This window comes from Tenrec ecaudatus, chromosome 9 (assembly GCF_050624435.1).
Source record: "Tenrec ecaudatus isolate mTenEca1 chromosome 9, mTenEca1.hap1, whole genome shotgun sequence".
Classification (NCBI taxonomy): domain Eukaryota; kingdom Metazoa; phylum Chordata; class Mammalia; order Afrosoricida; family Tenrecidae; genus Tenrec; species Tenrec ecaudatus.
The window spans coordinates 74,595,708-74,608,974 of NC_134538.1; the positions used below are offsets into that span (position 1 = coordinate 74,595,708).

Genomic DNA, 13,267 nt, shown 5'->3' on the forward strand with positions numbered 1-13,267 from the left:
GTTATGTGAAATTATGTGTTACATGAAAAATACTTGAGAATCAAAGTACAGACAAAGATATTTGAAGATCTAAAAAAGACAATAACTGCAATGAATAAAACACATAAAAATACATTAACAGTTTGAATTAATATTGATACTGGAGCCAAAATCACTATTGGAGGATCTTCAAGAAACTACTCATTATTTCAAAACTTGTAGTACAGAGGAAGAAAGAAGCATTTATACTGATATTTCTACTTAAACTGCACCACACAATCAACAGTAGGTAAGGGAAAGTTCTCTGTATAAAAATTTAAAAAGGGATATGAAGGGTAGATAAGGATTACCACTGGAAATACATAGCATAAATACCCTATCAAACCTGAGTGTCGCCCATGCACCCTGGAAGCCAGTTCTCCTCGCTCATACTCGTTATCAAAATGCAAAGAATATTGAAAAGTAACTCAATTTAGATTCCTTAAGGGTGGCAAAAGTGGCATTTTGAAGTGCTAGACAATCGAAGAAACGTAATGAAAAACACACACATAATAGAAGACAAAATAGACTTCATCCAAAAGTGTATAAAAAGAGAATCTACAAAGTGTGGGGAAAAAAAGAGGAAAAGGGACTAAAGCAAAAAAAAAAATCATAGCTAACTTCAGCACCTCAAAAAGAAAAAGACCAAAAAAAATCAAATTTTAAAAAGGACAAAGGGCATGAACAGATAACAAAGAAAACATTCAGGTAACCAATAAACATATGAAGAAATGTTCACTTTCATTAACCAATGAATAGATGCAAATCAAAACAACAATGAGTTACTATCTCACCTTAGCATTAATAGCAAAGTTAAAGAAAACAGATGACAATAAATACTGGCCAGGAGGTATTTATTGTAAAATGGTGGAACCACTGTGGAAAGTGGCAATGATGCATCTTCAAAAAGTTGGAAAGAGCAATATCATATGACCCAGCAATCCACTACTTGGTCTACCCTAAAGCAACAAGACTGCTGAGATATTCACGGCCATGTTGATTACAGCTCTATTCACAATAGCAAACAGATGGAAACAACTTAAATGCTCAAAGTTGGAAAAATGAAGGAATAAACTGTGGTGCGTACACACAATGGAATAGTGTACACTGTCAGAGAAAAATGAGGAGTCTGAGAAACACCTCAGAACCTGGATTAACCTGGAGGTCTGTCACGTGGAGTTAAATCAGTCAATCAAAAAAGGGCAAATGTTGTATGTGACCGCTACTATAAAAAGCCAAGAAAAGGTGTTCACACTAAAATAAACCTACTTGATTGGTTATGGGAGAGCAAGTAAGGAACAGGCACTTGTTAACTTAGATGAAAGGAAAACAATATGACACAAGAGAGGTGGGTAAAAAATTATGTAGCAGGACAAGACAATGCAGATGTGCAAAAGTTACAGGCAACAGAGGTAAACGCCATAGGACAATAAAACTATTTTAAAAGAACATTTAAGTACATGCTGCTGCAAGAGTGGTGACCAGGAATAGATGATTAAATAGACATGCAGGCTAAGCATGAGTGGGAGGAAAGTAGGAGAATGCCCACAAACAGATACAGCTTTGACAGAAGATATGTGTATATGTATATTTATCTTTGCTGCAAATATAACTCATGAATGTGGTAAAACATGTAAGAGGCAAAGTTCCAAATACTTGTTAGACGTAACCAAACTCCTGGACATAATGAATCGCGGTGCCTGGGGGATCAGGAGCATAGTGTTCAGGGACACCAAGGTCTATTGTCATGACATAATTCACAAAGAAAAGTTCTACAGCCTTCTTGGGTGACTGGCAAATGGGCTCTTAAAATCTTGTGAGCAACCACGTAGAGTGAAGCCATTGGTCTCTCCATATCCAGAAGAAAGAAGAGAGATGAAAAGTGAAGACTTGTGTATACAATTAGTCCAATGGACCATCCAACCTCATTCTTTACAACCCTAAGACCAAAAGACCTAGATGGTGCCCAGCTATCACCACCAATAGCTCTGAAAAGGATCACATCAGATGATCCTGAACAGAGTGAGAGAAAGCTGTGGAATCAAACTCAAAGTTATAAAAGAATCTAGCCATACAAATTTGATAGAGGTAGGACCCCCAAAACTATCACCTTTAGTCACACTTTAGGTTTGGAATACAATTCACCCCTATGTTAGAATAATTAGCTAATATCAAAAAGGTAGCACTTGTCCAAGGACAAAGTTCAAAAGGTTAGAAAAGAGCCATTCCCAGAAGCCATCTATCAGGTAAAATGCAGAATGGCTCATAAAATAAATAATGCCAATCCCAAGAACTGTTTTCCTCTAAACAATCTAAATCAGATCTAACAGTCAACATTTACCATACTAGGGGCTGTCAAACTTCTGAGATGGAAGAACCAATCCTGTCCCTCACAACTTAAAAATTATTTGAGAGCCATATGTACTTTACAAACAAATGAAATCACCCTTACCTGAAAAATAGTATTATTTTCATTTTCAATTTTACTTCAGAGCCACATGTATGAATTGAAAGAGCCACAGATGTCTCGAGAGTGAAAGTTTGTGAACCCCTTCCATAAACCAATGATGAAAAGGTAAGGGGGCACAGGAGGGCAAGGAAGCTACAATAGAAACTGAACAGCCAGAGTGAATACACTTCACATTTCATTTAGCTTAATCCCTTCGTTGTCTTAGGAAGATTTATACAATAATCACCACAATCAATTTCAAACATTTTCTGTCGTCATAGCCATTAGCTCTCTATTTCCCCTCATCCTCCCGTGCTGGGCTCCCAGGAGACGAGCAGTCTCGTCACTCTCTCTATAAAGATGCCATCCTGGACTTCCTTTGTGGAGATTGTAAAAATACAAACAGAAATCAAACACGAATCCAGAGAAAATACACAAGACATAGAAAAGCTTCATTGCAAAAAAACATATAAAATATTAAAAACTGAACAACTTAAAACGGGTCCAACATGATAAGGCACTGCATGCTAACCTAACTCTATCTGCCATAATTGACGTTACAATGTTTTCTCTCTAACTGCAAAGCTGTTCACAGTCAACAACCCAAGAACCAGTCAGAGGAGATTCTTCAGAGGCTTAATCCATGAGGGAACCCTTTAAGTGGACTTTGGCCTTCCATTGTCATCCCTAGCCTTCTACAAACAAGGTGTTCCCAATTTAAGTTCTGATGCCAACAGGGAAGAAGTACGCCAGCCTGTGTGATCCAAGGATTGCAAAAAACAAAATCCAAATCTGAAAGAGGAAATTAATGCATGCTTGGATGCATATTTTCATTACGCTTAACACAATTTAAAAATTAATTCACCGTTTTAACACAATGAATAAGACCAAAGGACCCTTCATAGCCAGAGTAGCCTAAATAGCCCAAGTAAGGCAGGAAGGAGGACTCACACTTTCTAGCTAACATGCTCAATGGCACTAGTTGTGAGTGAAGTCCAAAAGAAAACTAACTACATTAAGATACTCTGCACCCGCACTATGAAGACAATGATCAGAAAAACTGAAAACAGCAAGTGTTTGTGAGGATATAAAGAAATTGTAATCCTCAATCAATGCTAGTGGGACGGTAGAATGCAATAAACACTATGGAAACCCATTTGGCAGTTCCTTAAAAAGTTACAAATAAGTGTAAGATATGACAAAATAATAATTTATGAATTATGAAGGGTTCATGAGGGAGGGGGAGGGGAGGGGGAAAAGGAGGAGCTCAAGTAGAAAGCAAATGTTTTGAGAATGATGATGGCAACAAATGTACGAATGTGCTTGACATGATATATGTATGGATTGTGATAAGAATTGTACAAGCCCCCAATAAAATGTTTTTTTTTTAAATAAAGTGTGGAAAGGTTAAAAAAAAGTTACAAATAGAACTAAGACCCAACAATTCCACCCTTAGGTACATACCAAAAATAACTGAAATCAGGAATGCAGATACTTATACACCAATGGTCACTGCAGCATGATTCACAATAGGCAAAAATGAAAAGCCAAATTTTCACCAATAGATGAACAGATATTCAAAATGTGGTATGCACATAAAATGGAATATTACAAAGCCATAAAGACAAATGAAATCCTGATACATGCTACAGCATAGATGAACCTAAAACATCATGTTAAGTGAAATAAATCAACTGCTAGAGTGCATACATTATGTGATTCCACTTAGATGAAATAGCTAACAGTGGTAAATATATAAAGACAAGAGTTTATATAAAGTGCCATAAAGGGCACTGGTTCCTGTCAAAGTGATGGAAATCTTTGGAACAATAGTGGTGATGACCGCACAGCTAATGAGCATGATCACTAAATTGTGCCTGTAAAGAATGTTGAAAATGCACTTGATTTGAATATATGCTTATGTTTACAACATGTACAAGAAGAAAATGATATAAGCATCATCTTAATAGTTATAGAGAGCATTGGAGAAAAATCCAATATATTTTCCTGATAAAACTCTCAGGAGAGTAGAAATAGAAGGGAACTTCCTCAACCTTAGAAAGGTCATGTACAAACAAAAACAAAACATTAAATATGAGAGAGTAATAATGAAATAATAAAACCTGCCCCCTGAAGTCTAGCACAAGGCAAAGATATTCCCTCTCCCGATTTCTACTTGGCATTTTCCCAAAGGTTGAAATCAGGATAAAAGCAAGGAAATAAACAAAAAAAACATCAACAATATGAAAAAGGACCAACCACGTGGGCAGCCCCCCTCCCCAAAGAAGAATTCACTTTTGAGGGCAGACAGCACCGAAGCTACAGCTCAGGGAGAGAGACATATCTGATCAGGGCACACAGGAGCAAATGAAGGGGGAGGAAGAGAGAGTGAAACACGTCCTGGTCCACCAAGCCCTGAGGACGATATGCCTGCTCAGAGCAGCTAAAGCACAGAGAGAATCATAGGGCCAGCCCTACTATGAGACATGGCATCCCTCGCTGACCCATAGTGCTACCTGGGGACAACCGTGGAGACACAGTGCGGGAATTGCGCCCGGTCTAACCCCATCACACTGAGGCGAAACACTAAGGGCGTGTAACAGAACAGCAAGGGGAACAGGGCAAGGAAGTCCTGAGGGAATACCAAAAATAGACTTTGGGTCCAGGGCATGGCACCCCATCAAACTCAACCAAAAAACATTCTTAAAGGTCAACAAACAGACCATGAACTATTTACAGGCTTTTATTTTCTTTGTCATTGGTTTTTGTTGTTGTTTTCTTTTGTTGATTACTTTGTTTTGCTCTGTCTTGCTTTTTGTGCATATTATTATCTCTGCAGGTCTATCTAGATAAGATAGGCAGGATAAACAATCTGGAGGATAAAACAATCTGGAGGGGGGGCATAGTAAATGGAGAGACAGTGGGGGGGAGGAGGTGTGTGTTAACAAACCCAGGGATAAGGGAACAAGTGATCCAAAAGCGATGGTGAGGAGGGTGTAGGAGGCCTGGTAGGCCTTGATCAAGGGCAATGTAACCGAGAGGAATTTCTGAAACCCAAATGAAGGCTAAACATGATAGCAGGACAAAAGGAAAGAACTTGGAGACAAAGGACATATATAGAGGTCTAAATACAGGCATGTACATATGTAAATATATTTATATATAACAATGGGGAAACAGATCTATGTACATATATTTACAGGTTTAGTATTAAGGTAGCAGATGGACACTGGCCCTCCACTCAAATACCCCCTCAATGCAAGAATACTTTGTTCTATTAACCTGGCATTCCATGATGCTCACCTTCCTGACAAAATCGCTGAAGACAAAGCTGGTGCATAAGTATATATGGTGAAGAAAGCTGATGATGGTGCCTGGCTATCAAAAGTATAGCATCTGGGGTCCCAAAGGCCTGAAGATAAACAAACGGCCATCTGGCTAAGAAGCAACAAAGCCCACATGGAAGAAGCACATCAGCCTGTGTGATCACAAAGTGTCTATAGGATCAGGTATCCAGAATCAAAGAACAAAAAATCATATTATTGTGAATGAGGGAGAGTGCGGAGTAGAGACCCAAAGCCCATCTGTAGGTAATTGGACATCCCCTTACAGAAGGGTCGCGGGGAGGAGACCAGCCAGTCAGAGTGCACTGTAGCACTGATGAAACATACAACTTTCCTCTAGTTCTTTAATGTTTCCTCCCCACTTCACGGCCCAGTATGATGATCCCAATTCTATCTTACAAATCTGGCTAAACCAGAGGATGTACACTGGTACAGCTAAGAGCTGGAAATACAAGGAATCCCAGATAAACCCCTCAGAACCAATAATGAGAGTAGCGATACGAGGAGGGGGAAGAGGAAAAGTGGGGGTAGACAAGGGGAACCAATCACAATTATCTACATATAACCCCCTACCTGGGGGTGGACAACAGAAAAGTGGGTAAAGGAAGCCATCAATCAGTGTAAGACATGAAAAAATAATAATAATTTATAAATTATCAAGGGTTTGGGAGAGAGGGTGGGAAATGAGGAGGTAATACCAAAGGTTCAAGTACAAAGAAAATGTTTTGAAAATGATGATGGCAACAAATGTGTTTGACACAATGGATGGATAGATGGATTGTGATAAGAAAATGTTTTGAAAATGATGATGGCAACAAATATGTTTGACACAATGGATGGATAGATGGATTGTGTACAACCCCCCACTAAAATGATTTTTTTTAATTTTATATGAAAAGGAAGAAACAAAATTATTTTTATTTGTACATGACATCATCTTTGAAGCAAAACTTATGAAATATTTTAGAAACCAATTGGAAACCAATAATGGTTTACAAATATACATACAAGATCAATATGCCAAAACCAAATGTAAATAAAACATTATAGTTTACAGTTAACACCCTTTACCATGAGACCAGAAATACTAGACGATGCACGTTATTGAACATTTTGATCAAAGATTCCATAGAAGAATTCTAAGCAGGAAAATGAAAGAATTTCAAATTTTCATGAATTCTAGACTTTTAAAACATGGAGGGCGGAGAATATCTAAAAGTATTACCATGAGATAATCTTTAACCTTGAACCAGAAAATGTCCCCATGTGGTCATCTTAGACACTTTAGCGTACCTAATAAAAAAGGTATGCCTTGAACATGATCCTCTTTTAAGAACTATCGATAGCAACTCCAAAGATTAGATAGGAGCTACGGGCAGCATGTTCATGTCACTGAGGAAGAAACAACTCAGAAAAGGGGGATGAGACATGGAACCGACCTCGCTCTACTGTCCATGTCATAACTGCTGGATTGGCATCCTGCTTATAGTCTCAAAAACAAAATAAATTTAAAGAACAAAAGAAAGAGAAAAGCAGATGTATGAAATACTTAGAGACAATCATACTAAAGATTTACAAAACCTGTACACTTAAAAAGACCAAGCTTCTTAGAAACAAAATCTAAATAAATGAAGGTGTATACTTTCACTGTAGGAAACTTAGAAAGATAAGAGCAACTTACATCAGGTTCAATATGGTTAATAGGTCACTTCTCCCCAAACTGATGCAGAGAATCAGTGCCAGGCCAAGTCAAGACCCCGGAAGTGATTCTTGTTTATTTAGCTGACAAACTGATTTTAAGATGTGTATGAAATTAAAAATGATCTCGAATATCCAGGTCAACCTTGAAAAGGAAGGATCAAGTCTGAGGAGTTATACTACCTGGCTCCAAGGCTCCCCAGAAGCAGAGTTGTAAAAGACCCGTATTTATGAAGGGGCTTCAGAAAATGCATGGAAAAACTCCATTATCTTTTCATTTCATTTTCCCGTGTATTTTTGAAGCCCAAGCCCACTCCCCCATCCCCAATCCTTGACATTTGACAAAGATGTAAAATACAACTGAGTAGGAAAGAAAAGGTTTGTCAGGAAATGGTACAGAAACAATTGAATATCTGTAGGCAAAATCATGAATTTTATATTTACCTCACGCCACACACAGATAACTTTGAATGAGTAACAGACATAAAATATAAAACTAGAAAATTTCTAGGAAAAAAATGAAGTAAAGCTTTGCAAGTTTGAGTTAGAAAAAGACTCCTTAGATATAAAGCTAAAGGCGTGAGCCAGGTAACTAAACAGAGCTTATCAAAATTAAGAATTCATTCTTCCAAAAGCACTGTTCAGGAAATGCGCAGGCAGGTCACAGACAGGGAGAATGTATTTCCCATCTGCTAAAAGAGTGAACGAGGCCAGACCAAAGGAAGCAGACTACACAAATTTTACAAAATTCTAAAATAGGCAGACTAATCGGGAATGACAGAAAGCAGGTCAGTGGTTGTCAAAGGGGCACAGGGAAATTTTTAGGAGAGACAGATCTATTCAGCAACTTCATTATAGGGATTACTTCACAGGTATGGGCAAAAATGTAAACTTATCAAATTATGCAAACTGTGCAATTCATGATTTATAAACTGCACTTCAAAAAAGCAATCTAAAAAAGCAAAAAGTGCAATGATTTGATAAAATTTGAAAAACTGCGCTAGTCTATACTCCCGTTATGATTTGAAAGTTAAACAAGAGATGAAGAAAGCACTAGGAAACAGAGATATTTTATAATCCTAGAATCAAGAAGAATGTTCAATGCATCCCATGAAAACTTGAAACCATAAAGACAGCGCTGAATGTGTGTCATTACATGAGAGCATAAATCTTGCATGGCGAAAAAAGGAATTCAAATAATAAAGATAAAGAATGCACACTAACAAGTAATTTAGGAAATGAAATAAAAACTCCGATGATGGGCGCACATCCCAGTCAATTTTCAGGGAGGGAATTTGCCACTTCAATCAAGCTTCCAATGTGCATCCTCTCTCACTCAGCAATTCTCTTCTAATTGTATTTTTCAATTGTATTGAGTCCTATTTTTAAACTGAGTACAAGCATATATTAGGTGAGAAGGAGAATCTAACTATGATGTCAAAACATTTGAGCTCAAATCCGGAGACAAACAAATGACCACGTCTTGCCCAATCTATATTTTACAAAGATTATTTCTTTGGTCAAAGGTATGCATTTTTAATTAATCTCTAATTGGGTTTCACCCAACTACAACAACGATCATCCCCTCAGAAACCAGGTTCTTAAAAATTTTTCCAAGGTACCAATGAATCAGTGTTCCACATGCAATTGCCCAAAGAGAGACCCCTAGGGACTAAGTACTGTGGTGTGTGATGTTACAAAGGTAATGCCTTTTCTATCACTTGAATTTGTCATAAGAAACTTTACTAACAAAGAAGCAAAGGGAGGTAGAGTGACATAACGTGAGAGAAAGAATAAAGGAAGGGAAGATGAGAGGAGAGAAAGAAAAGGTATAAAATTATTTGCAAACAATACATCCATATACTCAAACACTTCAGAGCAGAAAAAAATGTAATGAAGAGCATTCAATTTTGGAAGATTTTTCAAAGAGGTATATATAAATAAACTTTTCAAATACTTCATACTAATGAAAAATAAAATTTAAGCACTTTAAGTAGTTAATAACATAAAAGTTGACTTACCATAAATTTCTAAACCTTGTGGGAAAAATCCTTTTATTCTAAATCCTATCCATTAATGCAAGGGTGAAGATGCATGTCATAGTCAACAGGACTGATTTTTAATAAGAGATTTTAAAAGGTTGATTTAATCCCCAAATTTCAGTTTAATTGCACCCATCACCGAGAAAGCTAATAGAGGCAACACAGTAACAACCTTGGCTACTGTAAGATGTTCTATACAGTGAAAGCCTCTCGATTTCCCAAAGTACTCGGAAGACAAACTGACACGGGGAGAAAGCTACATCTTCGCAAATGACCCCAAATGTTCACTGTGATACTCAAGCCTTAAATATAAAACCCTTCTAAACACCCAGAACCAAAGAATGACTGTTCGCCCGTTCCAGCTGCTAGAGAAGACAGAAACACAAAGCACATCTACTTATGAGATTACTTCTCAGGGGTGTAAGAAGAGACTTTCAAAATGTGCATATCCAAACACCTAAAAGGAAGGTGTGTAATAAATATTTGTATACTTAGAGAAGAGATGTGCCCGAAAACCGACCATAAGGTGAATAATAAATAGTTACATTCTCTCAGTACAAACACTCCATAGTCTAAGAAGAAACATGTGAAGCTTTCCTATCTGGATTCTGAAGCAAAATAATGATTATAATAATTCTAAATCAAACTTAAAAGGTACGCCTGATTACCTTGCTGATAAAAGCTATGCCCCCTTTGAACATGCAAACAAGAAGGGAAAATCCTAGAGGCATTTTTATATTCTTACTTACCAATTATCTGATAATTACCCCATCATTACCCACTGATGAAGGATTCCATTCTAAATTCCTAACATTCAGATGCTACGGGCATGTTACATCAAACATCCTACCTGGAAAGAGGCTGAGAAGGCTGGCGGGAGATTTGTTGGTATCAATGGTGAGTTTGTGGCTTGCAGTTTTTGAAGGCTGACCTGGCAGGCAGATTAACTTCAGGGGAAGTCTAAATTTACACTGGATAACCCGAGGGACACCTGAGATAAAAAGAGAGAACAAATGCAAATTCTAGGTACATACACTTGATAAATTAAATATTTTAAATGGCAACTAATAGTTTAGATAATAACCTACTAATTTAAAAGGGTGTTGCTTGTCTATTTCATTTGTCACAAATGAAATAATTGTGAGGGAGTATCATAATTTATATTTTATATTATTATCCAAAAGTGACATGTAAATTGTATCCTCAAATCATATTTTATAAGGCTAAAATTCATCACATTTTAAAATAATCATATTGGGGCACCAACTTTATAATGAAAGTCAAGCCTACTAGCACCATGTTGATTCTAACTCACAGTTACACTACATTGGGTTTCCGAGGCTGGAAATCTCTATGAGAGCAGACAGCTTTATCTTTCCTCGCATGGGGTGTCTCTGGTGGGTTTGAACTGCCAGCATGCAGTTAGTAGTCCAAAGCTTATAGTTACAGTCAGCAATTGAGTTGTCTTTAAACTAAGACCTTCAAACCCAATCCCTAATCCAAGATCATCTCATCTAAAATGACTATGAATGCTGTGTCATGAGGACTTTACCACATCTAGTCATTCTCTACCAATAATTATTTTGAATCATTAGCTTATTTTACTTATTTCTGATTCAGATAGTACTACCAGTTATTTAACAGTTTTACTGGCATATAGTTCACATATCGTACAGTCTAATAGTTCAATTCTTTTGAGCTGTACAATCATCACCACAATCAATTTCAGAACAATTTCTTCTCATACTCATTTTCCCCCATTTCCACCCAACCAACTCTGCCCCAAAGAAACCATTAATCCAGTTACTGTTTCTAAAGATTTGCCTAACCTGGATTTCACACACAGAAAAACATACGAAACAACAATACAAATAAAGTAACAAAGTAAAACCAAGAAAAACCTCAATTTGAAAGAAAGCAGAAAAAATTTAAAGTGGGTCAGAAAGGAGATGGGATGACTGAGTGTTAAATTTTCACTGAAGCGCGTCTGCAATCACGCACTGCCCTGTGCATGCTGCATGACACCAGGACACGAGTCATCACCGGGAGGCAGCATTTGCTCTGCTGCCGTTCTACTGAAGTCCTGTCCGCTGTACACTTTAGTGCTAAGAAAATGGATTAAATATGAATTCTATTTTTCTCAAGCACACCACAGTCAGTGGCATTGTCTTTCTTTCTCTTTTGTTTTTTAGGGAAAATAACTTTATTTTTAAGAATGTATTACATAACTTCATAAAATCTGCACCAATTAATCCAGTACATATTTTTTGAACAAACAAGCTGATAGCCTTATACCTATAAGCAATAAAAACCTAAGAAGTTCTGTTGTTCAGATTTCATCCTTTCACCCTTTGCACCCCTTCCTCCCCAAATTACTTTTGATTTATGGGCCTCTACTAGAAGAACTCAATTCCTGGACCACTGAGGTGAGGTGCAGTCCTCCCAACCAGCCAGTCAGTGGCATTTGCCATGGTTTACCCAGTTAATCAATTGTCCACTTTTCCCCCAATGCAAACATACATATTGGTATAAGTACTTAAATAAACAATAATGAAGAGTTTGTCATAGCTTTTTCACTTCTTCAAACCATCCCTTTCAATATATGGACAGAGGTTGGATGTTCAGCCTAAGCAAATTAGAGTCTTTCTTATAACCCTAGAAAAGCAGTACTGCAGGCTTGTTGCTCCCCTCTTTAATCCAGGACTCGGTTCTTCCCTGAAGACGAAGGATCGGATACAGGGAGCTACATCTTAGTATACTGCTGTAGAGAAATGCACATCTCAAAATTTCCCCCTCGGCACTGTATTCGTTGGTGCCCATAGGAGCTGCATGTCTCATGCCACATTCAGACTCGGAGCACGGGTGCAGGACTACTTATTCTCTAGGCTGGCGAGAGACACGCAGCACTGGCAAGCACGCTGATATATGAGGTCAATTAAATGCTTTCTCAGAGCAAGTGGAGCATATTTGTCATTCTCTTCAACATAATCTATTATCCATCCAATTTAACATCGCTCATTTTTTGCTCATAACGAACAGATGTTAAATTCACTTCTCCTGGAACCCTAGATGCAAATTATAACTGGAGTCTCTTAAGAAAAGTCCCAGGGCATTATTTCCTGACATTCTGTGAGGTTTCTAGAGGCATGTGCATTTGTACTTTACAATGATGAAATGTTTTGACTCAAAATATTATGGTAACATGATCTAAGCTACTGCTCAAACCGCAACTACCAATATCACGGCAAAATATTACAAAGCACTAGGTTTCCAACTTCAAGAAAATGTCCACATAGTCTGTGTATCTCCAAATGACAGAACTTTACACCCTGGATGTATTTCTCTATCACGTACAAATTACAGGCGCAATCAGTAGAGGCCATCTGGAAAGGTCAAGACAACTGAAACTTGCTTCCTTTTCTTACACTTTTAGCACAAAAAAGAATATGGAGAGCGTCCTTTGTCACGGGACAATTCTGTCTGTGCACAAAGGAAAGTTGTCTTCTACACACTTTGAGCAACGACGGAGCTAATTTTTCACATAAAATTCAGCTGCACAGGTTCTGCTAAAACTATTCTGTGGCCTCTAACTACTTCACTTGGACCAGCTACTCACTGAACTCCTGGGAAAGAGAGAAAAATATGACAAACAACACCAGTCCTAGCTTACTGAGACTGTATACTTGAGATTACCCTAAATCTTAAAAGAAGAACAG

The 13,267-nt window shown here is 37.6% G+C and overlaps 1 protein-coding gene across 2 annotated transcripts in view; it reads right to left on the bottom strand.

Moving 5' to 3' along the window:
* The window catches only part of BBS9 (Bardet-Biedl syndrome 9), a 572,961-nt gene that overhangs the window by 303,804 nt on the left and 255,890 nt on the right, over nucleotides 1–13,267 (bottom strand). For both annotated transcript variants that reach the window (XM_075558202.1, XM_075558200.1), the window contains exon 16: nucleotides 10,402–10,542. In XM_075558202.1, coding sequence (XP_075414317.1) covers nucleotides 10,402–10,542 — 141 coding nt within the window. The remainder of the gene's footprint in view (nucleotides 1–10,401; nucleotides 10,543–13,267) is intronic.